The sequence below is a fragment of the Pristiophorus japonicus genome, chromosome 31, assembly GCF_044704955.1.
Source record: "Pristiophorus japonicus isolate sPriJap1 chromosome 31, sPriJap1.hap1, whole genome shotgun sequence".
In the NCBI taxonomy this organism is placed as follows: domain Eukaryota; kingdom Metazoa; phylum Chordata; class Chondrichthyes; family Pristiophoridae; genus Pristiophorus; species Pristiophorus japonicus.
Genome location: NC_092007.1, coordinates 9,310,448 through 9,336,986, shown reverse-complemented (window position 1 = coordinate 9,336,986; position 26,539 = coordinate 9,310,448). Strand labels below are relative to the sequence as shown.

The 26,539-nt window shown below is 55.3% G+C and overlaps 1 protein-coding gene across 2 annotated transcripts in view; it reads right to left on the bottom strand.

The window, feature by feature from the left end:
* Positions 1–672: 672 nt before the first annotated feature.
* Positions 673–26,539, bottom strand: part of cadm4 (cell adhesion molecule 4) — a 373,773-nt gene continuing 347,906 nt past the window's right edge. For both annotated transcript variants that reach the window (XM_070868960.1, XM_070868961.1), the window contains 2 exons: positions 7,448–7,576; positions 673–782 (listed from right to left, as the gene is read on the bottom strand). In XM_070868960.1, coding sequence (XP_070725061.1) covers positions 673–782; positions 7,448–7,576 — 239 coding nt within the window. The remainder of the gene's footprint in view (positions 783–7,447; positions 7,577–26,539) is intronic.

Here is a 26,539-nt window from a genome sequence, read left to right as displayed (position 1 = left end):
ACCAGCTCATTAACATAACCTGCATTACCTACCGTACCAGTAATAAGTCACGGGCGATGAAAGAGAGAGAGAGAGGGTTGCATTGAGAGGAGTGTTGCTCCCAGCACAAGATGGCGTTTTTTTTCTCAGTACCTGACACACTCCCATTCACCAAAAAAAAAAAAAAAATGTGGTTTTCTCAAACGGAATCAATTGGCCGACCCGTTCAGTCTCGAAAGCGATTTCTCCTTGTGAGTTCTTGACTTGGAGTGTGGGGCGGCTGTGGGGGGGGATGGGAGGAGGAGGAGGAGGAGGAGGAGGGGGGGAAATGTCAAGACCGAAATAGAACTCAGCGTAGCAATCGGCTCTGCGATCATCCAGCGTATACTTCCTCCGCAAGCCAAGACTGTCATTCCCTGAATAAAGGGCTTTCTGGAATGTTCCAGCCCAGGTAATTCCTTTAGTTTGTGTTTTTTTTAATATACATGTAATCAAATCCAGAGATGCAGCATAACTGTTTCTGTACTGTAAGGTGAGCAATTCGTTCCTTTGACGTCAAAGCCGATTGGTAAACAAAAAAGCGTTGTCATCGAGCGGCTTGGCGCTATGCGGGGCCAGAGGATGGCGGCTAGAGACTGCCGTCGCCCCTTCCCTTCGCGCCCCCCCCACCCCCTGCCCCCCCGCCTCGCCGGTCTAGATGAAATATTCCTTCTTGCGATCGTGGCTGTCGTTCCCGTTGATGAAGGCCTCCCGCGCCTCGCCGTGCTCGTCCAATCCGCTGGCTTCGTGCGTCAGGTATGACCCTGGACACGGGTGGGGGGGAAAGTGGGGACAGGCAAGAGATTTGTTTCAGCCGTTGCCGACGGCAAACACAAAAGAAAAAAACGGATTTTTGAACGGTTTTGGCGGGAAGGGGGAGAAAGGCAAATTATTGGCGTGGAAATCGCCGGGCCTCCACGGGTCCGTGTGGACGATCGGCAAGTTTGCGGATGACACTAAGCTGGGCGGCGGTGTGAGCTTTGAGGGGGACGCTATGAGGCTACAGGGTGACTCGGATAGGTTAGGTGAGTGGGCAAATGCATGGCAGATGCAGTATAATGTGGATAAGTGTGAGGTTATCCACTTTGGGGGCAAAAACAGGAAGGCAGAATATTATCTGAATGGCGACAGATTAGGAAAAGGGGAGGTGCAACGAGACCTGGGTGTCATGGTACATCAGTCATTGAAGGTTGGCATGCAGGTACAGCAGGCGGTGAAGAAGGCAAATGGCATGTTGGCCTTCATAGCGAGAGGATTTGAGTATCGGAGCAGGGAGATCTTACTGCAGTTGTACAGGGCCTTGGTGAGGCCTCACCTGGAATATTGTGTACAGTTTTGGTCTCCTAATCTGAGGAAGGACATTCTTGCTATTGAGGGAGTGCAGCGAAGGTTCACCAGACTGATTCTCGGGATGGCAGGACTGACATATGAAGAAAGACTGGATCGACTAGGCTTATATTCACTGGAATTTAGAAGAATGAGAGGAGATCTCATAGAAACATATCAAATTCTGACGGGACGTGACAGGTTCGATGCAGGAAGAATGTTCCCGATGTTGGGGAAGTCCAGAACCAGGGGTCACAGTCTAAGGATAAGGGGTAAGCCATTTAGGACCGAGATGAGGAGAAACTTCTTCACCCAGAGAATTGTGAACCTGTGGAATTCTCTGCCGCAGAGAGTTGTTGAGGCCAGTTTGTTAGATATATTCAAGAGGGAGTTAGTTGTGACTCTTACGGCTAAAGGAGTCAAGGGGTATGGAGAGAAAGCAGGAATGGGGTATTGAGGTGAATGATCAGCCGTGATCTTATTGAATGGTGGTGCAGGCTCAAAGGGCCGAATGGTCTGCTCCTGCACCTATTTTCTCTGTTTCTATGTTACTATAGCTGACTTTTACAGGTGTAAGAGTTTAAAAACATGCAAAAATATAATTAAATTAAATTAAAAAGCATGTATTATGTCTAAAAACCCTGCCCACCACATTTATTTCTAACCATAATTAAATCTTTTTTTTTGAAATCGTCGATTTTTCTTCTTTAAGAAACATTTCGATCAGCTTTATTTTCTATTAGTGTATTTATGTGAGGTGTTTTATGTAGTGTTTGGGGGTGTTTCTTATTCATAGTAATAGGTGTTTTGGATTTACGAAACTCCTGTTACTATGAATGAGCAAATACTGACCCGTGATTGGGTGTCCAGGGCCATGTGACTCCTGCGGACAACCCAACATGAACACCCTCCGTTGCACAAGAAGAGGAGGCCTCGAGTCCGGGATCTCGGGCGGGCGTTCGACCAAAAGGTAACTGCGCATCTTTCCTCTTATTTTTAGTCGAACGTCCGCGGGAAACAAAAACAGTGATTTCTGGGCCAATACTTCAATGGGGAGAGATTGCAAAGTGCTGCAGTACAGCGGGACCTGGGGGTACTTGTACATGAAACACAAAAGGATAGTATGCAGGTACAGCAAGTGATCAGGAAGGCCAATGGTATCTTGGCCTTTATTGCAAAGGGGGATGGAGTATAAAAGCAGGGAAGTCTTGCTCCAGTTACACAGGGTATTGGTGAGGCCACACCTGGAGTACTGCGTGCAGTTTTGGTCTCCGTATTTAAGGAAGGATACACTTGCTTTGGAGGCTGTTCAGAGAAGGTTCACTCGGTTGATTCCGGGGATGAGGGGGTTGACTTATGAGGAAAGGTTGAGGAGGTTGGGCCTCTACTCATTGGAGTTCAGAAGAATGAGAGGTGATCTTATCGAAACGTATCAGATTATGAGGGGGGCTTGACAAGGTGGGTGCAGAGAGGATGTTTCCACTGATGGGGGAGACTAGAACTAGGGGGCATGGTCTCAGAATAAGGTGCCGCCCATTTAAAACTGAGATGAGGAGGAATTTCTTCTCGAAGAGGGTTGTAAATCTGTGGAATTCTCTGCCCCAGAGAGCTGTGGAGGCTGGGACATTGAATATATTTAAGGTGGAGATAGACAGATTTTTGAGCGATAAGGGAGTGAAGGGTTATGGGGAACGGGCGGGGAAGTGGAGCTGAGTCCATGATCGGATCAGCCACGATCGTATTAAATGGCGGAGCAGGCTCGAGGGGCCGAATGGCCGATTCCTGCTCCTTTTTCTTATGTTCTTAAAAGCCTTTCTACATCCCAGGATGCTCCCCAGAATGATTTGAGTCCAATGACCCACATTCGTTGCGAGTGTGGTCACTGTCAGAATGTCGGGAATACCGTCTGTGCACAGCAAGCTCCCACAAACAGTAACAACATAATGATCAGTTTTTTGTTATGTTAGTTGACGGATAAACATAGGCCCCAGGACACCGGGGAGAACTCCCCCTGCTCTTCTTCCAAATACTGGCCGTGGGATCTTTTACATCCACCTGAGAGGGCAGACGGGGCCTCGGTTTAACGGCTCATCCGAAAGACAGCATCTCCGACAGTGCGGCACTCCCTCAGTACTGCCCCTCCGACAGTGCGGCACTCCATCAGACCCACCCCTCCGACAGTGCGGCACTCCCTCAGTACTGCCCCTCCGACAGTGCGGCGCTCCCTCAGTACTGCCCCTCCGACAGTGCGGCGCTCCCTCAGTACTGTCCCTCCGACAGTGCGGCGCTCCCTCAGTACTGCCCCTCCGACAGTGCGGCGCTCCCTCAGTACTGCCCCTCCGACAGTGCGGCGCTCCCTCAGTACTGCCCTTCGACAGTGCGGCGCTCCCTCAGTACTGCCCCTCCGACAGTGCGGCGCTCCCTCAGTACTGCCCCTCCGACAGTGCGGCGCTCCCTCAGTACTGCCCCTCCGACAGTGCGGCGATCCCTCAGTACTGTCCCTCTGACAGTGCGGCACTCCCTCAGTACTGCCCCTCCGACAGTGCGGCACTCCATCAGACCCACCCCTCCGACAGTGCGGCACTCCCTCAGTACTGCCCCTCCGACAGTGCGGCGCTCCCTCAGTACTGCCCCTCCGACAGTGCGGCGCTCCCTCAGTACTGCCCCTCCGACAGTGCGGCGCTCCCTCAGTACTGTCCCTCCGACAGTGCGGTGCTCCCTCAGTACTGTCCCTCCGACAGTGCGGTACTCTCTCAGTACTGCCCCTCCAACAGTGCGGCACTCCCTCAGTGCTGCCCCTCCGACAATGCGGCGCTCCCTCAGTACTGCCCCTCCGACAGTGCGGTGCTCCCTCAGTACTACCCCTCCGACAGTGCGGCACTCCCTCAGTACTGCCCCTCCGACAGTGCGGTGCTCCCTCAGTACTGTCCCTCCGACAGTGCGGTACTCCCTCAGTACTGCCCCTCCGACAGTGCGGTACTCCCTCAGTACTGCCCCTCTGACAGTGCGGCACTCCCTCAGTGCTGCCCCTCCGACAGTGCGGCGCTCCCTCAGTACTGCCCCTCCGACAGTGCGGCGCTCCCTCAGTACTGCCCCTCCGACAGTGCGGCGCTCCCTCAGTACTGCGCTGTCGGAGGGGCAGTACTGAGGGAGTGCCACACTGTCGGAGGGGCAGTACTGAGGGAGCGCCGCACTGTCGGAGATGCCGTCTTTCGGATGAGACATTAAACCGAGGCCCCGTCTGCCCTCTCGGTTGGATGTAAAAGATCCCACGGCCAGTATCTCGAAGAAGGGCAGGGGGAGTTCTCCCCGGTGTCCTGGGGCCAATATTTATTGCTCAATCGACATCAGTAAAACAGACGATCTGGGTCATTATCACATCGCTGTGTGTGGGAGCTTGCTGTGCGCAAACCGGCTGCCGCGTTTCCCACAATACAACAGTGACCACACTCCAAAAGTACTTCATTGGCTGTGAAGCAGTTTGGGTCATCCTGAGGGGGTGAAAGTGGCTATATAGATGCAAGTATTTGGAGGGGTCTGGATGGAACTAAGGAGATGTACCCGACAGTGTGGAGGGGTGAGATAACATCATTTAGGTGACAGGAAACAGAGAGTAGTGGTGAACAGCTGTTTTTCGGACTGGAGGAAAGTATACAGTGGTGTTCCCCAGGGGTCGGTTCGGGGTACCACTGGTTTTCGGGATATTTATCAGTGACTGGGATCTGGGTGTACAGGGCTCAATTTCAACACTTGCAGATGACACAACACTTGGAAGTGTAGTGAACAGTGAGCAGTAGCGTGATTAACTTCAAGATGGCCATCGACAGGCTGGTGACATGGGCGGGCAAGTGGCAGATGAAGTTTAACGCAGAAAAGTGCGAGGTGATACATTCTGGTCAGAAGGAGGAGGAGAGGCAATATAAACTAAAGGGTACAATCCTAGAAGGGGGTGCATGAACAGAGAGACCTGGGGGGGGGTGTGTGGACAAATCACTGAAGGTGACAGGGCAGGTTGGGAAAGTGGTTACACAAGCTCACGGGATCCTGGGCTTCAGAAATAGAGGCACAGAGGACAAAAACAAGGAAGTTATTACGAACCTGTATAAAACACGGGTTCGGCCCCAACTGGGGCATTGTGTCCAATTCTGGGCCCCGCACTTTAGGAAGGATGTGAAGGCTTTAGAGACAGCTGTGTCCTCTAAAACTAGGGGGCATAGTCTCAGAATAAGGGGCCGCCCATTTAAAACTGAGATGAGGAGGAATTTCTTCTCCCAGAGGGTTGTAAATCTGTGGAATTCTCTGCCCCAGAGAGCTGTGGAGGCTGGGACATTGGATATATTTAAGGCGGGAGATAGACAGATTTTTGAGCGATAAGGGAGTGAAGGGTTATGGGGAGCGGGCGGGGAAGTGGAGCTGAGTCCATGATCGGATCAGCCGTGATCGTATTGAATGGCGGAGCAGGCTCGAGGGGCCGAATGGCCGACTCCTGTGCTGTGACCATTCTACAACAACAACTTGTATATAGATAGCGCCTTTAACGTAGTGAAACGTCCCAAGGGGCTTCACAGGAGTGTGATGAGATGAAAATTTGACCCCGAGCCACATAAGGAGAAATTAGCGCAGGTGACCAAAAGCTGGGTCAAACAGGTCGGTTTTACGGAGCGTCTTGAAGGAGGTTTAGAGAGGCGGAGGGAGTTCCAGAGCTTGGGGCCCAGGCAGCAGAAGGCACGGCCACCGATGGTGGAGCGATTATAATCAGGGATGGTCAGGAGGGCAGGATTAGAGGAGGGCAGAGATCTCGGGGGGTTGTGGGGCTGGAGGAGGTTACAGAGATAGGGAGGGGTGTAGGGGCTGGAGGAGGTTACAGAGATAGGGAGGGGTGTAGGGGCTGGAGGAGGTTACAGAGATAGGGAGGGGTGTAGGGGCTGGAGGAGGTTACAGAGATGGGGAGGGGTGCAGGGGCTGGAGGAGGTTACAGAGATAGGGAGAGGTGTAGGGGCTGGAGGAAGTTATAGAGATAGGGAGGGGTGTAGGGTCCGGAGGAGCTGAGAGAGATAGAAAGGATGAGAATTTTGAAATCGAGGCATTGCTTAACTGGGAGCCAATGTATGTCAGCGAGAACAGTGGGTGATGGGTGAGCGGGACTCGGTGCGAGTTAGGACACAGGGGCTGTGAGCACAGGGGGTGATGGGTGAGTGGGACTCGGTACGAGTTAGGACACGGGGCAGTGAGCACAGTGGGTGATGGGTGAGTGGGACTCGGTGCGAGTTAGGACACGGGGCAGTGAGCACAGGGGGTGATGGGTGAGTGGGACTCGGTGCGAATGAGGACACGGGGCAGTGAGCACAGGGGGTGATGGGTGAGTGGGACTCGGTGTGAGTTAGGACACGGGGACAGTGAGCACAGGGGGTGATGGGTGAGTGGGACTCGGTGCGAGTTAGGACACGGGTCTGTGAGCACAGGGGGTGATGGGTGAGTGGGACTCGGTGCGAGTTAGGACACGGGGACAGTGAGCACAGGGGGTGATGGGTGAGTGGGACTCGGTGCGAGTTAGGACACGGGGACAGTGAGCACAGGGGGTGATGGGTGAGTGGGACTCGGTGTGAGTTAGGACACGGGGACAGTGAGCACAGGGGATGATGGGTGAGCGGGACTCGGTGCGAGTTAGGACACGGGGACAGTGAGCACAGGGGGTGATGGGTGAGCGGGACTCGGTGCGAGTTAGGACACGGGGACAGTGAGCACAGGGGGTGATGGGTGAGTGGGACTCGGTGCGAGTTAGGACACGGGGACAGTGAGCACAGGGGGTGATGGGTGAGCGGGACTCGGTGCGAGTTAGGACACGGGGGCAGCCGAGTTTTGGATCACCTCGAGTTTACGTCGGGTAGAATGTGGGAGGCCGGCCAGGAGTGCGTTGGAATGGTCAAGTCTGGAGGTAACGGAGGCAGGGATGAGGGTTTCAGCAGCGGATGAGCTGAGGCAGGGGGTGGAGACGGGCGATGTTACGGAGGGGGAAACAGGCGGGTTTAGTTAAGCTGCGGGTATGTGGCCGGAAGATAATTTCAGGGTCAGATATGAGAGCGAGGTTAAAAGTGTCTCTTACCTTTCTGCCTCATGGAGTACCACACTGTCACAATCAGGATGCATATAAGGGCAAAGACAAATAGAGCCAGAATTCCACCCACAACTGCGTAGTTGATTGACGTTTGTGGTTCCACAACTGCCCCAGGATCTAACGAGTGAGAGAGAGAAAGAGAGAGACAGACAAGGAAAACAGTGAGACCGGGCTGATTTACCACTCTCACATTAGACATGCCCCACTACGTTACACAGCAGTTGCATTTTCTACGCCGTGTCAACCTCATCATCCACACGCTCCTGTCTGTGTCAGCTGTGGCTCAGTGGGTAGCACTCTCTCGCCTCACGGTCAGAAGGTCGTGGGTTCAAATCGCATTCCAGGGACTAGAGCACAAAAATCTAGGCTGAGGGAGCGCCGCACTGCGCTGTCGGAGGGGCAGTACTGAGGGAGTGCCGTACTGCGCTGTCGGAGGGGCAGTACTGAGGGAGTGCCGCACTGCTCTGTCGGAGGGGCAGTACTGAGGGAGTGCCGTACTGCGCTGTCGGAGGGGCAGTACTGAGGGAGCGCCGCACTGCGCTGTCGGAGGGGCAGTACTGAGGGAGCGCCGTACTGCTCTGTCGGAGGGGCAGTACTGAGGGAGCGCCGCACTGCGCTGTCGGAGGGGCAGTACTGAGGGAGCGCCGTACTGCGCTGTCTGAGGGACAGTACTGAGGGAGCGCCGTACTGCGCTGTCGGAGGGGCAGTACTGAGGGAGCGCCGTACTGCGCTGTCGGAGGGGCAGTACTGAGGGAGCGCCGCACTGTCGGAGGGACAGTACTGAGGGAGCGCCGCACTGTCGGAGGGACAGTACTGAGGGAGCGCCGCACTGTCGGAGGAACAGTACTGAGGGAGCGCCGCACTGTCGGAGGGGCAGTACTGAGGGAGCGCCGCACTGTCAGAGGGGCGGCACTGAGGGAGCGCCGCACTGTCAGAGGGGCGGCACTGAGGGAGTGCCGCACTGTCAGAGGGGCGGCACTGAGGGAGTGCTGCACTGTCAGAGGGGCAGTACTGAGGGAGCGCCGCACTGTCGGAGGGGCAGTACTGAGGGAGCGCCGCACTGTCAGAGGGGCGGCACTGAGGGAGCGCCGCACTGTCGGAGGGGCAGTACTGAGGGAGCGCCGCACTGTCAGAGGGGCAGTACTGAGGGAGCGCCGCACTGCGCTGTCGGAGGGGCAGTACTGAGGGAGCGCCGCACTGCGCTGTCGGAGGGGCAGTACTGAGGGAGCGCTGTACTGCGCTGTCGGAGGGGCAGTACTGAGGGAGCGCCGCACTGTCGGAGGGGCAGTACTGAGGGAGCGCCGCACTGTCGGGGGGGCAGTACTGAGGGAGCGCCCCACTGTCGGAGGGGCAGTACTGAGAGAGCGCCGCACTGTTGGAGGGGCAGTACTGAGGGAGCCCCGCACTGTTGGAGGGGCAGTACTGAGGGAGCGCCGCACTGTCGGAGGGGCAGTACTGAGGGAACGCCGCACTGTCAGAGGGGCAGTGCTGAGGGAGTGCCGCACTGTCGGAGATGCCGTCTTTCGGATGAGACGTTAAACCGAGGCCCCGTCTGCCCTCTCAGGTGGATGTAAAAGATCCCGGGGCCACTATTTGGAAGAAGAGCAGGGGGAGTTCTCCCCGGTGTCCCGGGGCCAATATTTATCCCTCAGCCAACATAAAAAAACAGATGATCCGGGTCATTATCACATCGCTGTGTGTGGGAGCTTGCTGTGCGCAAATTGGCTGCCGCGTTTCCCACAATACAACAGAGATACAAAACCGTTTTAAACATACTAGCAGACCTCTCGAGGAATTTCTCAATGGACATCTGAATGAGATGTTGTTTTATTAAGGTAAATATAATATTTACCTGCAGACGCGCTGTTGAGAGCGTAAATGGTTAATTGTTGTTAAGTAAACAAGGGTTTGAGTCAATCAGAGTTGAATTGTTCTGTGGTTGGGAAACTGTGCTTTTATCTGTCAGTTTCAGACCCCAGCATTTAAGAGTGTCTCACCTCCCGACTCCCCAAAGCCTTCCCACCATCGACAAGGCACAAGTCAGGAGTGTGAGGGAACACTCCCCACTTGCCTGGATGAGTTGCAGCTCCAACAACACTCGAGAAGCTCGACACCATCCAGGACAAAGCGGCCCGCTCGATGGGCCACGCTCCCCACCACCTCCAACACTCACTCCCTCCACCACCTCCAACACTCACTCCCTCCACCACCTCCAACACTCACTCGCTCCACCACCTCCAACACTCACTGCCTCCACCACCTCCAACACTCACTCCCTCCACCACCTCCAACACTCACTCCCTCCACCACCTCCAACACTCACTCCCTTCACCACCTCCAACACTCACTCCCTCCACCACCTCCAACACTCACTCCCTCCACCACCTCCAACACTCACTCCCTCCACCACCTCCAACACTCACTCCCTCCACCACCTCCAACACTCACTCCCTCCACCACCTCCAACACTCACTCCCTCCACCACCTCCAACACTCACTCCCTCCACCACCTCCAACACTCACTCCCTCCACCACCTCCAACACTCACTCCCTCCACCACCTCCAACACTCACTGCCTCCACCACCTCCAACACTCACTGCCTCCACCACCTCCAACACTCACTCCCTCCACCACCTCCAACACTCACTCCCTCCACCACCTCCAACACTCACTCCCTCCACCACCTCCAACACTCACTCCCTCCACCACCTCCAACACTCACTGCCTCCACCACCTCCAACACTCACTCCCTCCACCACCTCCAACACTCACTGCCTCCACCACCTCCAACACTCACTCCCTCCACCACCTCCAACACTCACTCCCTCCACCACCTCCAACACTCACTCCCTCCACCACCTCCAACACTCACTGCCTCCACCACCTCCAACACTCACTGCCTCCACCACCTCCAACACTCACTCCCTCCACCACCTCCAACACTCACTGCCTCCACCACCTCCAACACTCACTCCCTCCACCACCTCCAACACTCACTGCCTCCTCCACCTCCAACACTCACTCCCTCCACCACCTCCAACACTCACTCCCTCCACCACCTCCAACACTCACTCCCTCCACCACCTCCAACACTCACTGCCTCCACCACCTCCAACACTCACTCCCTCCACCACCTCCAACACTCACTCCCTCCACCACCTCCAACACTCACTCCCTCCACCACCTCCAACACTCACTCCCTCCACCACCTCCAACACTCACTGCCTCCACCACCTCCAACACTCACTCCCTCCACCACCTCCAACACTCACTGCCTCCACCACCTCCAACACTCACTCCCTCCACTACCTCCAACACTCACTCCCTCCACCACCTCCAACACTCACTGCCTCCACCACCTCCAACACTCACTCCCTCCACCACCTCCAACACTCACTGCCTCCACCACCTCCAACACTCACTCCCTCCACCACCTCCAACACTCACTCCCTCCACCACCTCCAACACTCACTCCCTCCACCACCTCCAACACTCACTCCCTCCACCACCTCCAACACTCACTCCCTCCACCACCTCCAACACTCACTCCCTCCACCACCGGCGCACCGTGGCTGCGGTGTGCACCGTCCACAAGATGCACCGCGGCAACTCGCCAAGGCTTCTTCGGCAGCACCTCCCAAACCCGCGGCCTCTACCCGCCTCGAAGGACAAGGGCAGCAGGTCCATGGGAACACCACCCCCTCCACGTTCCCTTCCCAGTCACACACACACCATCCCTCGACTGGGAAATATATCGGCCGTTCCTTCATCGTGGCTGGGTCACAATCCCGGAACTCCCTCCCGAACAGCACTGTGGGAGCACCTTCACCACACGGACTGCAGCGGTTCAAGAAGGCGGCTCACCACCACCTTCACAAGTGGCGACGAGGGATGGGAAATAAATACCGGCCTTGGCCAGCGACCGCCCACATCCCAGGAACGAATTAAAAAAAGATGAATAAAACGTGACGTCTTAAGTGTAACATCTGCACACACCACACGTGAAACATTGGAGGTACGGGTTTAAAATGTGACAGTTGGATGTGATGGGAAGTTAGTATGATGAGTGAGGGAAGTTTGTGTTATACACACTTTTAAACTACATCGTTGATAGACAGATAGAGCAGACAACCAATGTGGGGTAAATCTCAAAATAAAGAAAGCGAGCAAGAAAGAGAGGAAGGAAGGGAGAAAGAGGGAGATGGAAAGAAAGAGGGAGAAAGATAGCGAGAAAGAAACATAGCAACAAAGAAAATAGGTGCAGGAGTAGGCCATTCGGCCCTTTGAGCCTGCACCACCATTCAATATGATCATGGTTGATCATTCAACTTCAGTACCCCTTTCCTGCTTTCTCTCCATACCCCTTGATCCCTTTAGCCGTAAGGGCTACATCTAACTGCCTTTTGAATATATCTAATGAACTGGACTCAACAACTTTCTGTGGTGGAGAATTCCACAGGTTCACCACTCTCTGGGTGAAGAAGTTTCTCCTCATCTCGGTCCTAAATGGCTTACCCCTTATCCTTAGACTGTGACCCCTGGTTCTGGACTTCCCCAACATCGGGAACATTCTTCCTGCATCTAACCTGTCCAGTCCCGTCAGAATTTTATATGATTCTATGAGGTCCCCTCTCATTCTTCTAAACTCCAGTGAATACAAGCCCAGTTGATCCAGTCTCTCCTCATATGTCAGTCCAGCCATCCCGGGAATCAGTCTGGTGAACCTTCGCTGCACTCCCTCAATAGCAAGAATGTCCTTCCTCAGATTAGGAGACCAAAACTGTACACAATACTCCAGGTGTGGCCTCACCAAGGCCCTGTACAACTGCAGTAAGACTTCCCTGCTCCTATACTCAAATCCCCTCGCTATGAAGGCCAACATGCCATTTGCCTTCTTCACCGCCTGCTGTACCTGCATGCCAACATTCAATGGCTAATGTACCATGACACCCAGGTCTCGTTGCACCTCTCCTTTTCCTAATCTGTCACCATTCAGAAAATATTCTGCCTTCCTGTTTTTGCCACCAAAGTGGATAACCTCACATTTATCCACATTATACTGCGTCTGCCATGTATTTGACCACTCACCTAACCTGTCCAAGTCACCTTGCAGCCTCTTAGTATCCTCCTCACAGCTCACACTGCCACCCAGCTTAGTGTCATCTGCAAACTTGGAGATATTACACTCAATTCCTTCATCTAAATCATTAATGTATATTGTAAATAGCTGGGGTCCCAGCACTGAGCCCTGCGGCACCCCACTAGTCACTGCCTGCCATAAAAGGACCCGTTTATCCCGACTCTCTGCTTCCTGTCTGCCAACCAGTTCTCTATCCACGTCAGTACATTACCCCCAATACCATGTGCTTTGATTTTGCACACCAATCTCTTGTGTGGGACCTTTTAACAAGAGGGAAAGAGGGAAAGAAAGAGAGAGGAAGAAAAAAGAAAGCTATAAAGAGGGAGAAAGAAAGAGAGAGAAAAAAGAGAGAGTGAAAGAGAAAGAGAGAGATAACAAGAGAGAGCAAAAGAGAGAGAAAGCGAGCGAGAGAAAGGGAGAGAGAGGGAAAAAGAGAGAAAGACTACACCTGGAGTACTGTGCACAGTTTTGGTCTCCTTACCTAAGGAAGGATACACTTGCCATAGAGGGAGTGCAGCGAAGGTTCACCAGACTGATTCCTGGGATGACAGGACTGCCGTACGAGGAGAGATTGGGTCGATGAGGCCTGTATTCACTGGAGTTTCGAAGAATGAGAGGGGATCTCATTGAAAGGTATAAAATTCTGACGGGGTTGGACAGACTGGATGTGGGGAGAATGTTTCCCCGGGGCTGGGAAGTTTAGAACAAGGGATCACACAGTCTCAGGACACGGGGAGGGAAATTTAGGCCCGAGATGAGGAGAAACGTTCTCACTCAGAGGCTGGTGAACCTGTGGCATTCTCTACCACAGAAGGCTGTGGAGGCCAAGGCACTGAATATATTTAAGAGGGAGATGGATAGATTTCTAGACACAAAAGGCATCAAGGGGTTTGGGGAAAAAGCGGGAATATGGTGTTGAGATCGAGGATCAGCCATGATCATATTGAATGGTGGTGCAGGCTCGAGGGGCCGAATGGCCCACTCCTGCTCCTCCTATTTTCTATGTTTCTGTGTTTCTAAAGAGAGAGAAATAAACAGAGAAAGAGAGAGAGAGAAAGAAAGAGAGAGAGAAAGAAAGAGAGAGAGAGAAAGAAAGAGAGAAAGAGAGAGAGGAAGAACCCACGACCTAATTCAGATGCAAGAGTACTATACACTTAGCCACAGCTGACACAGAAGGCTTCGACAATATTCCTGATTGACACACAGTTAAAGGGCATTGACTGAGATTGATTGAACATGAGAACATGAGATACAGGAGCGGGAGCCATTCAATGAGATCACAGCTGACCTTCGACCTCAACCCCACTTTCCCGCCCGATCCCTCGATTCCCCGAGACTCCAAAAATCTCTCGATCTCAGCCTTGAATATACTCAACGACTGAGCCTCCCCAGCCCTCTGGGGCAGAGAATTCCAAAGATTCACCCCCCTCTGAGTGAAGAAGTTCCTCCTCAGCTCAGTCCTCAATGGCCGACCCCTTATCCTGAGACTGTGTGACCCCTGGTTCTAGACTCCCCAGCCCCGGGGGGGGGAAACCCCCTCCCTGCATCTACCCTGTCACTCCCCCTCAGAATCTGGTATGTTTCAATGAGATATTCTTCTACATTCTGGAGAACATAAGAAATAGGAGCAGGAGTCGGCCATTCGGCCCCTCGAGCCTGCTCCGCCATTCAATACGATCATGGCTGATCCGATCATGGACTCAGCTCCACTTCCCCGCCCGCTCCCCAGAACCCTTCACTCCCTTATCGCTCAAATATCTGTCTATCTCCGCCTTAAATATATTCAATGACCCAGCCTCCACAGCTCTCTGGGGCAGAGAATTCCACAGATTTACAACCCTCCGAGAGAAGAAATTCCTCCTCATCTCAGTTTTAAATGGGCGGCCCCTTATTCTAAGACCATGCCCCCTAGTTCTAGTCTCCCCCATCAGTGGAAACATCCTCTCTGCATCCACCTTGTCGAGCCCCCCTCATAACCTGATACGTTTCGATAAGATCACCTCTCATTCTTCTGAATTCCAATGAGTAGAGGCCCAACCTCCTCAACCTTTCCTCATAAGTCAACCCCCTCAGGAAGGATGTGACGGCCTTCGAGAGGGTACGGAGGGGGGGGATTGACCAGAATGGTCCCGGGGGATGTGGGACTTCAGTGACGGGGAGAGACTGGAGAAGCTGGGGTTGTTCTCCTCGGAGCAGAGAAGGTCGAGAGGAGATTTGACCGAGATGTTCAGAATCACAAGGCGGAGGGGGGGGGCGGCCGGAATCCAGTGTCGGTCTCAGGCCCTTTACCGCCGTTTTGCGGTGGAATCGAAGGGGCGTCGCGATCCGAATTCTCCGCGGAGGGAAATTGTCGGGCGGCCCGCACGTCATCCGCCCCACCAAGTGCTGACCTCCCCACGCGTCTCCGCTCTCTCACACCTCCATCCCACTCCGCCCGAAACCTCCTGAAAAAAAATCAACGTTCAGCCATACGATGACCGCCCCCCTCCCGGCCCGGACAGCTTCTTCTGTCGGTGGGGCACCTGGTCGATTGTGTGTGTGTGTGTGTGTGTGTAGGGCGCACTGCCGTGGTCGCCAGTTTTTTTTTGGCTGGTCGATTTCCCGATCGGGCCAGACAATTGTGGCACCCCCACCCCCCCCCCCCCGTTCCCCCCCCCCCCACCAGGTGCTAGGCCGGCTGGCCCGGCAGAACCTCTCCACCCCAGGTGCGCAGGTGGGTCGATCCGATATAATCACCGTTTCTTGAATGAGGGGAGAGACGGGGTGATGCACACACGCGCGCGCGCGCACACTGGTGTCAGCGCCCCTCTCCCGCGACAGATTCCGTTCCCCCCCCCCCCCCACCCCGCCCCCCCCCCCATTTCCGCTGCCATTGTTAGCGACTACCCGTCCGTTCCCAAACAAAAATGGCCAAAGAGGTGAAAATGGACCCAGAGTCCTCCTGGTTGGGCCTGACATCTGGAGATGTGTCGGTGTGCTATCTCAACATAAAAACATAAGAAATAGGAGCAGGAGTCGGCCATTCGGCCCCTCGAGCCTGCTCCGCCATTTAATACGATCACGGCTGATCCGATCATGGACTCAGCTCCACTTCCCCGCCCACTCCCTTATTCCCTTATCGGTTAAGAAACTATCTCTGTCTTACAGTTATTCAATGACCCAGCCTCCACAGCTCTCTGGGGCAGAGAATTCCACAGATTTACAACCCTCTGAGAGAAGAAATCCCTCTTCATCTCAGTTTTAAATGGGCGGCCCCTTATTCTAAGACCGTGCCCCCTAGTTCTAGTCTCCCCCCATCAGTGGAAACATCCTCTCTGCATCCACCTTGTCGAGCCCCCCTCATAATCTGATACGTTTCGATAAGATCACCTCTCATTCTTCTGAATTCCAATGAGTCTCGGCCCAACCTCCTCAACCTTTCCTCATAAGTCAACCCCCTCATCCCCGGAACCAACCGAGTGAACCTTCTCTGAACAGCCTCCAATACAAGTATATCTTTCCTTAAATACAGAGACCAAAACCGCACGCAGTACTCCAGGTGTGGCCTCACCAATACCCTGTATAACTGTAGCAAGACTTCCCTGCTTTTATACTCCATCCCCTTTGCAATAAAGGCCAAGATACCATTGGCCTTCCTGATCACTTGCTGTACCTGCATCCTATCTTTCTGGCCGGGCTGAATTTCCATCCCGAGGGATTTGAGACAATTGAAGGATTGGATCAGGGAGATCGAGAGAGAAACTGTTCCCTCAGGTGGGGGCAGTCCAGAACAAGGGGGGCGTCACCTTCAAATTAGAGCCAGGCCGTTCAGGGGTGATGTCAGCAAACACTTCTTCACACAAAGGGCAGCGGGAATCGGGAACTCTCTCCCCCATAAAAGCTCTCGAGGTCGGGGGCAATAGATAATTTCAAGACTGAGATTGATCGAATTGTGTTGGGTAAGGGTGTTAAGGGTCACGGAACCAAGGCGGGTAAAGATGGCGTTAAGATTTACGAGAATGGTCCCGGGGGATGTGGGACTTCAGTGACGGGGAGAGACTGGAGAAACTGGGGTTGTTCTCCTCGGAGCAGAGAAGGTTGAGAGGAGATTCGATCGAGGGGTTCAGAATCACGAGGGGGTGTGTACAGAGTGGATCGAGAGAAACTGTTCCCCATTGGTGGAAGGGTGGAGAACCAGAGGGACACAGATTGAAGGCGATTGGCAGAAAGGCGACACGAGGATAAACCTTTTTACGCAGCGAGTGGTTAGGATCGGGGACGCGCTGCCCGAGAGGGCGATGGAGGCAGACTCAATCGTGGCTTTCAAAAGGGAGTTGGGCAAGTCCCTGAAGGAGAGAGATTAGCCGGGCTCCGGGGAAAGGGCGGGGGGAGTGGGACTGGCTGAGGTGCTCCTGCAGAGAGCCGGCAGGGGTTCGAGGGGCCGAATGGCCTCCTGTACTGTAACCGTGTTGTAATTCTAGCCTGCAACGCCCTCGCAATAAAGGCCAACGCACTCGTTGCCTCGCTAATTGTGTGCTGTTCCTGTAGTGGAGCCACGATACACCGTTGGGGGAACCTGCACAGTGAACTTGGCTAGAAGTGGAATAATCTGTGAGTGTAGGCAGTTCTCTGAACAGACTCGACAAACAATTTATCGACATGGGTCAATTTGCTCCCCTCGACGTTTCGGCTCACTGTTCGAGGAAGGTCACACAGCCTCTCTCTGCGGATTAGCCTGAAGCCATGGGGAATTAAAGGTCTTTAAGGTCCAATTCTATTTAAGTTCCTGTCAAGTGCTTCACTGCTTCTACTCTCAAAGAAGACACAGAATGCAAAAACAACAATTCTTCCTTCTGTGAATACCCGGGCAAGGACAGCACGGGGTTAGATACAGAGTAAAGCTCCCTCTACACTGTCCCATCAAACACTCCCAGGGCAGGTACAGCATGGGGTTAGATACAGAGTAAAGCTCCCTCTACACTGTCCCATCAAACACTCCCAGGGCAGGTACAGGGGGTTAGATACAGAGTAAAGCTCCCTCTACACTGTCCCATCAAACACTCCCAGGGCAGGTACAGGGGGTTAGATACAGAGTAAAGCTCCCTCTACACTGTCCCATCAAACACTCCCAGGGCAGGTATAGGTACAGCACGGGGTTAGATACAGAGTAAAGCTCCCTCTACACTGTCCCCGTCAAACACTCCCAGGGCAGGTACAGCATGGGGTTAGATACAGAGTAAAGCTCCCTCTACACTGTCCCATCAAACACTCCCAGGGCAGGTACAGGGGGTTAGATACAGAGTAAAGCTCCCTCTACACTGTCCAATCAAACACTCCCAGGGCAGGTACAGCACCGGGTTAGATACAGAGTAAAGCTCCCTCTACACTGTCCCATCAAACACTCCCAGGGCAGATACAGGTACAGGGGGTTAGATACAGAGTAAAGCTCCCTCTACACTGTCCCATCAAACACTCCCAGGGCAGGTACAGCACGGGGTTAGATACAGAGTAAAGCTCCCTCTACACTGTCCCATCAAACACTCCCAGGGCAGGTACAGGGGGTTAGATACAGAGTAAAGCTCCCTCTACACTGTCCCATCAAACACTCCCAGGGCAGGTACAGCACCGGGTTAGATACAGAGTAAAACTCCCTCTACACTGTCCCATCAAACACTCCCAGGGCAGATACAGGTACAGCACGGGGTTAGATACAGAGTAAAGCTCCCTCTACACTGTCCCATCAAACACTCCCAGGGCAGGTACAGGTACAGCACGGGGTTAGATACAGAGTAAAGCTCCCTCTACACTGTCCCATCAAACACTCCCAGGGCAGGTACAGCACGGGGTTAGATACAGAGTAAAGCTCCCTCTACACTGTCCCATCAAACACTCCCAGGGCAGGTACAGGTACAGGGGGTTAGATACAGAGTAAAGCTCCCTCTACACTGTCCCATCAAACACTCCCAGGGCAGGTACAGGTACAGGGGGTTAGATACAGAGTAAAGCTCCCTCTACACTGTCCCATCAAACACTCCCAGGGCAGGCACACCTGCTCTAAAACCTCTGACCTGGCGAATTCTGTTTGATGATCGCTCCTGTGAAGCACGTTGGGACGTTGCACGATGTGAAAGACTTTGTATAAGTGCAAGCTGGTGGGGTCCAGGTGCTGTGTACGTTTTCTGGGATGCAGAAGGTTACGCAGATTTGACCAAACACCAACCCGCTCTTTGACAAACGTTTTGTGTCACCTGCTCACGTATCCCGGTGGCCAATCCTATTCCCCCTTGGGATGTTTGTGGGTATTAAAGGCGCTTTGTAGAGGCAGGTTATGTTGTTTGTTTGTTTAGCAGGGTGACACAGTATCAAAGCTGCCCGTGTTTTCCAGCTTGTTTGACAGCCAGAGGGGGCAGTATGCCAAGCGACTGGTGCCAATTTTCAGTCCGAGGCTGAAATAAGATTATTCTGATCTTTGCCCAGTAGCCTTCTGCCAGCTCGCTCTCCCTCTCAGTTCGGAGATTGTACACAGGAACAGGAGGAGGCCCATTCAGCCCCTCGAGCCTGTTATACAGGAACAGGAGGAGGCCCATTCAGCCCCTCGAGCCTGTTACACAGGAACAGGAGGAGGTCCATTCAGCCCCTCGAGCCCGTTACACAGGAACAGGAGGAGGCCCATTCAGCCCCTCGAGCCCGTTACACAGGAACAGGAGGAGGCCCATTCAGCCCCTCGAGCCCGTTACACAGGAACAGGAGGAGGCCCATTCAGCCCCTTGAGCCAGTTACACAGGAACAGGAGGAGGCCCATTCAGCCCCTCGAGCCCGTTACACAGGAACAGGAGGAGGCCCATTCAGCCCCTCGAGCCTGTTACACAGGAACAGGAGGAGGCCCATTCAGCCCCTCGGGCCTGTTACATAGGAACAGGAGGAGGCCCATTCAGCCCCTCGAGTCTGTTACACAGGAACAGGAGGAGGCCCATTCAGCCCCTCGAGCCTGTTACACAGGAACAGGATGAGGCCCATTCAGCCCCTCGAGTCTGTTACACAGGAACAGGAGGAGGCCCATTCAGCCCCTCGAGCCTGTTACACAGGAACAGGAGGAGGCCTATTCAGCCCCTCGAGCCTGTTACCGTAGGAACAAGAGGAGGCACATTCAGTCCCTCGAGCCCGTTATCGTAGGAACAGGAGGAGACCCATTCAGCCCCTCGAGCCTGTTACAGAGGAACAGGAGGAGGCCCATTCAGCCCCTCGAGCCTGTTACAGAGGAACAGGAGGAGGCCCATTCAGCTCCTCGAGTCTGTTACACAGGAACAGGAGGAGGCTCATTCAGCCCCTCGAGCCTGTTACACAGGAACAGGAGGAGGCCCATTCAGCCTCTCGAGCCCGTTACACAGGAACAGGAGGAGGCCCATTCAGCCCCTCGAGCCTGTTACACAGGAACAGGAGGAGGCCCATTCAGCCCCTCGAACCTGTTACACAGGAACAGGAGGAGACCCATTCAGCCCCTCGAGCCTGTTACACAGAAACAGGAGGAGACCCATTCAGCCCCTCGAGCCTGTTACACAGGAACAGGAGGAGGCCCATTCGGCCCCTCGAGCCTGTTACACAGGAACAGGAGGAGGCCCATTCAGCCCCTCGAGCCCGTTCTGCCATTCAATGAGATCACGGCTGATCTGCGACCTAACTCCATCTACCTGCCTTTGCCCCATTTCCCTTAATATCTACATTGGCTCCCAATTTGAAAATTCTCATCCTTGTTTAAAAATCCCTCCTTGGCCCTCGCTCCTCCCAATCTCTGTAACCTCCTCCAGCCCCTTCACTCCTCCCTATCTCTGTAACCTCCTCCATCCCCTACACCCCTCCCTATCTCTGTAACCTCCACCAGCCCCTACACCCCTCCCTAGATCTGTAAACTCCTCCAGCCCTACACCCCTCCCTATCTCTGTAACCTCCTGCAGCCCCTACACCCCTCCTTATCTCTATAATCTACTCCAGCCCCTACACCCCTCCCTATCTCTGTAACCTCCTCCAGCCCCTAGACCCCTCCCTATCTCGGTAACCTCCTCCAGCCCCTATACCCCTCCCTATCTCTATAACCCCCTCCAGCCTCTATATCCCTCCCTATCTCTGTAACCTCCTCCAGCCCCTGCACTCCTCTCTATCTCTGTAACCTCCTCCAGCCCTACATCCATCCCTATCTCTGTAACCTCCTCCAGTCTCTAAACCCCTCCCGATCTCTGTAACCTCCTCCAGCCCCTACACCCCTCCCTATCTCTGTAACCCCCTCCAGCCCCTATACCCCTCCCTATCTCTGTAACCTCCTCCAGCCCCTATACCCCTCCCTATCTCTGTAACCTCCTTCAGCCCCTACACCCCTCCCTATCTCTGTAACCTCCTCCAACCCCGATACCACTCCCTATCTCTGTAACCTCCTCCAGCCCCTACACCCCTCCCTATATCTGTAACCTCCTCCAGCGCCTCGTCCCCTCCCTATCTCTGTAACCCCCTCCAGCCCCACAACACCCCGAGATCTCTGCACTCCTCTAATTCTGCCCTCCTGATCATCCCTGATTATAATCACTCCACCATCGGTGGCTGTGCCTTCTGTTGCCTGGGCCCCAAGCTCTGGAACTCCCTCCCTAAACCTCTCCGCCTCTCTAAACCTCTCTCTCCTCCTTCAATACGCTCCTTAAAACCCACCTCTTTCACCAAACTTTTGGTCACCTCTCCTTATGTGGCTTGGTGTTAAATATTTTGTCTTATAACACTCCTACGCGGCCCTTTGGTAAGTTTTACTACGATAAAGGCGCTATACGAATTCGGTTTGTTCTGGTTTCACCTCACCTCCAGATTTAGTGACCTTTCGAGGCTCATTCCTTGCTGCACAGAGCCCTAACCAACTCTTTGCTCTCAATCCCCTCCACCTCCCTGCATAAGTCTCCAAGTTTTAAGACCTGCACTTTGCATCAACTAGTCATGATGAACTGGTTGAGCTTGTGTTGGTGTCCATCGTTGCTCAGTGGGCAGCAGTGTCTCACCCCAGGGTCAGAGAGTATTGTGGCTTCGAGTCCCGCTCCACAGACTTGAGCCCATAATCCAGGCCGACACTCCCAGTGCCAGTACTGAGGGAGCCCCGCACTATCGGAGGGGCAGTACTGAGGGAGCCCTGCACTGTCGGAGGGGCAGTACTGAGGGAGCACCACACTGCGCTGTCGGAGGGGCAGTACTGAGGGAGTGCCGCACTGTCGGAGGGGCGGTACTGAGGGAGCGCCGCACTGTCGGAGGGGCAGTACTGAGGGAGTGCCGCACTGTCGGAGGGGCAGTACTGAGGGAGTGCCGCCCTGTCGGAGTGGCAGTACTAAGGGAGCGCCGCACTGTCGGAGTGGCAGTACTGAGGGAGTCCCTGGCCAAAGACCAGTCCGCCCTAAGTGGAGGGAGTGCATCCGGGAGGGCGCTGAGCACCTCGAGTCTCGTCGCCGAGAGCGTGCAGAAAGCAAGCGCAGGCAGCGGAAGGAGCGTGCGGCAAACCAGTCCCACCCTCCCCTTCCCTCAACCACTGTCTGTCCCACCTGTGACAGGGACTGTGGCTCCCGTATTGGACTGTTCAGTCACCTGAGAACTCACTTTTAGAGTGGAAGCAAGTCTTCCTCGATTCCGAGGGACTGCCCATGATGATGACACGGTCAACCTTGGGCGGAGGATGAGGAGGCTGACTAAATTTCGCAACGGGAGTGTAACGGAAAGACACGAAAATCCCCTCAAATTTCTCACACACACTCACACTCACAAACTTCCGCCACTGTTACAGCTAATGAGAACGTGAAGACCTAAAGAAAGAAAAAAAAATCTCGCCCTACTCTCGAGGTGATTGCGTTCGAGTTTAACCACAACTTTTTTCAGGCTTTTCCGGCCTACTGCCGGTCAAGGCCGACATTGAAGCGAAATATCTGGGCCCTGTACCCTCATTCGCCGTTCCTCCGCCCCGATCTCTCGCCGCTCCTCCGCCCCGATCTCTCGCCGCTCCTCCACCCCCGATCTCTCGCCGCTCCTCCACCCCCGATCTCTCGCCGCTCCTCCGCCCCCGATCCCTCGCCGCTCCTCCGCCCTGATCTCTCGCCGCTCCTCGGCCCCGATCTCTCGCCGCTCCTCCGCCCCGATCTCTCGCCGCTCCTCCGCCCCGATCTCTCGCCGCTCCTCCGCCCTGATCTCTCGCCGCTCCTCCGCCCTGATCTCTCGCCGCTCCTCCGCCCCGATCTCTCGCCGTTCCTCCGCCCCCGATCTCTCGCCGCTCCTGGACCCCGATCTCTCGCCGCTCCTCCGCCCCGATCTCTCGCCGCTCCTCCGCCCCGATCTCTCGCCGCTCCTCCGCCCCGATCTCTCGCCGCTCCTCCGCCCCGATCTCTCGCCGCTCCTCCGCCCCGATCTCTCGCCGCTCCTCCGCCCCCGATCTCTCTCCGCTCCTCCGCCCCCGATCTCTCGCCGCTCCTCCGCCCCCGATCTCTCGCCGCTCCTCCGCCCCCGATCTCTCGCCGCTCCTCCGCCCCGATCTCTCGCCGCTCCTCCGCCCCCGATCTCTCGCCGCTCCTCCGCCCCGATCTCTCTCCGCTCCTCCGCCCCCGATCTCTCGCCGCTCCTCCGCCCCCGATCTCTCTCCGCTCCTCCGCCCCCGATCTCTCGCCGCTCCTCCGCCCCGATCTCTCGCCGCTCCTCCGCCCCGATCTCTCGCCGCTCCTCCGCCCCCGATCTCTCGCCGCTCCTCCGCCCCCGATCTCTCGCCGCTCCTCCGCCCCGATCTCTCGCCGCTCCTCCGCCCCCGATCCCTCGCCGCTCCTCCGCCCCGATCCCTCGCCGCTCCTCCGCCCCGATCTCTCGCCGCTCCTCCGCCCCGATCTCTCGCCGCTCCTCCGCCCCGATCTCTCGCCGCTCCTCCGCCCCCGATCTGTTTCTAGCTGAGGGGCGGAGATCGCCTCTCCCAGGAGATCCCCTGGTTTGGGGTGGGGTGTGTAGAGGGCATGTTGTGATCCAACTGCTACAACTGTACAGGGTATTGGTGAGGCCACACCTGGAGTACTGCGTGCAGTTTTGGTTTCCATATTTACGAAAGGATATACTTGCTTTGGAGGCAGTTCAGAGAAGGTTCACTCGGTTGATTCCGGGGATGAGGGGGTTGACTTATGAGGAAAGGTTGAGGAGGTTGGGCCTCTACTCATTGGAATTCAGAAGAATGAGAGGTGATCTTATCGAAACGTATCAGATTATGAGGGGGCTCGACAAGGTGGATGCAGAGAGGATGTTTCCACTGATGGGGGAGACTAGAACTAGGGGGCATGGTCTTAGAATAAGGGGCCGCCCATTTAAAACTGAGATAAGGAGGAATTTCTTCTCTCAGAGGGTTGTAAATCTGTGGGAATTCTCTGCCCCAGAGAGCTGTGGAGGCTGGGTCATTGAATATATTTAAGGTGGAGATAGACAGATTTTTGAGCGATAAGGGAGTGAAGGATTATGGGGAGCGGGCGGGGAAGTGGAGCTGAGTCCATGATCGGATCAGCCGTGATCGTATTAAATGATGGAGCAGGCTCGAGGGGCCGAATGGCCGACTCCTGCTCCTATCTCTTATGTTCTGTTGATACACAAGATATCACAATTGTGTGGGGGACAGGGTGGATAGACCAAAGGGTCTTTACATGTCTCTCAACGTTCGTATGTTCACAAAGGAAGTGTGGAAGCTTCTCTCCTGGGAATGCATCCAACAATTGGTCTCAAAACCACAACAACAACAACTTGCATTTATATAGTGCCTTTAACCTCGTGAAACGTCCCAATCTGCATCACAGGAGTAGTATGAGATAAACATTTGACACCGAGCAGCATAAGGAGAAATTAGCACAGGTGCTTTAGTCAAAGAAGTCCGTTTTAAGGAACGCCTTGAAGGAGGGTAGAGAGGTTTAGAGAGGCGGAGAGGTTTAGGGAGGGAGTTCCAGAGCTTGGGGACCAGGCAACTGAAAGCACGGCCACCGATGGTGGAGCGATTATAATCAGGGATGGTCAGGAGGGCAGAATTAGAGGGGCGCAGAGATCTCGGGGGGTTGTGGGGCTGGAGGAGGTTACAGAGATAGGGAGGGGTGTAGGGACTGGAGGGGGTTACAGAGATAGGAAGGGGGCGAGGGGGGATTTGAAAACCAGGATGAGAATTTTGAAATCGGGGCGTTGCTTAACCGGGAGCCAATGTAGGTCGGCGAGCACAAGGGGTGATGGGTGAGTGGGACTCGGTGCGAGTTAGGACACGGGGGTAGTGAGCACAGGGGGTGATGGGTGAGTGGGACTGGGTGTGAGTTAGGACACGGGGCAGTGAGCACAGGGGGTGATGGGTGAGCGGGACTCAGTGCGAGTTAGGACACGGGGCAGCGAGCACAGGGGGTGATGGGTGAGCAGGACTCGGTGCGAGTTAGGACACGAGGGCAGTGAGCACAGGGGGTGATGGGTGAGCAGGACTCGGTGCGAGTTAGGACACGGGGGCAGTGAGCACAGGGGGTGATGGGTGAGCGGGACTCGGTGTGAGTTAGGACTCGGGGCAGTGAGCACAGGGGGTGATGGGTGAGCGGGACTCGGTGTGAGTTAGGACACGGGGGTAGTGAGCACAGGGGGTGATGGGTGAGTGGGACTGGGTGTGAGTTAGGACACGGGGCAGTGAGCACAGGGGGTGATGGGTGAGCGGGACTCAGTGCGAGTTAGGACACGGGGCAGCGAGCACAGGGGGTGATGGGTGAGCAGGACTCGGTGCGAGTTAGGACACGGGGGCAGTGAGCACAGGGGGTGATGGGTGAGCAGGACTCGGTGCGAGTTAGGACACGGGGGCAGTGAGCACAGGGGGTGATGGGTGAGCGGGACTCGGTGTGAGTTAGGACTCGGGGCAGTGAGCACAGGGGGTGATGGGTGAGCGGGACTCGGTGTGAGTTAGGACACGGGGCAGTGAGCACAGGGGGTGATGGGTGAGCGGGACTCGGTGTGAGTTAGGACACGGGGCAGTGAGCACAGGGGGTGATGGGTGAGTGGGACTCGGTGAGAGTTAGGACACGGGGGCAGTGAGCACAGGGGGTGATGGGTGAGCGGGACTCGGTGCGAGTTAGTACACGGGGGCAGTGAGCACAGGGGGTGATGGGTGAGCGGGACTCGGTGAGAGTTAGGACACGGGGGCAGTGAGCACAGGGGGTGATGGGTGAGCGGGACTCGGTGCGAGTTAGGACACGGGGGCAGTGAGCACAGGGGGTGATGGGTGAGCGGGACTCGGTGCGAGTTAGGACACGGGGGCAGTGAGCACAGGGGGTGATGGGTGAGCGGGACTCGGTGCGAGTTAGGACACGGGGGCAGTGAGCACAGGGGGTGATGGGTGAGCGGGACTCGGTGCGAGTTAGGACACGGGGGCAGTGAGCACAGGGGGTGATGGGTGAGCGGGGCTCGGTGAGAGTTAGGACACGGGGGCAGCCGAGTTTTGGATCACCTCCAGTTTACGTCGGGTAGAACGTGGGAGGCTGGCCCGGAGTGCGTTGGAATGGTCAAGCCTGGAGGTAACGGAGGCAGGGATGAGGGCTTCAGCAGCGGATGAGCCGAGGTCGGGGTCGTGGATCAGGAACACCATGATGTCACCGCCCAGGGGATGGTCTCAGATTCGTGGCATTCCAGATGAGGAAGGGACTGAGTTGAAACGCAGTCACTGCAATCCGAGATCGGATTTTCTCGCCCCCGGACTACGTCACAGTTCGTGCAATCTGGTGCTGACAATCGGGCGACCCGTATCACGAGGGAATTGATGTTGGGGAAATGGGTCGCGCGGCCTGGTTTCCCTGAGTGGAACAGTCGGCTGGTGGGACCACACTGGGAGTAATGGAAGCAGAAATTCCTGTAACACCATTCCCCCCGTGGGCAATCTGGTAAAATATCGACAAAAACTGCGCACTTACCTTTTTCT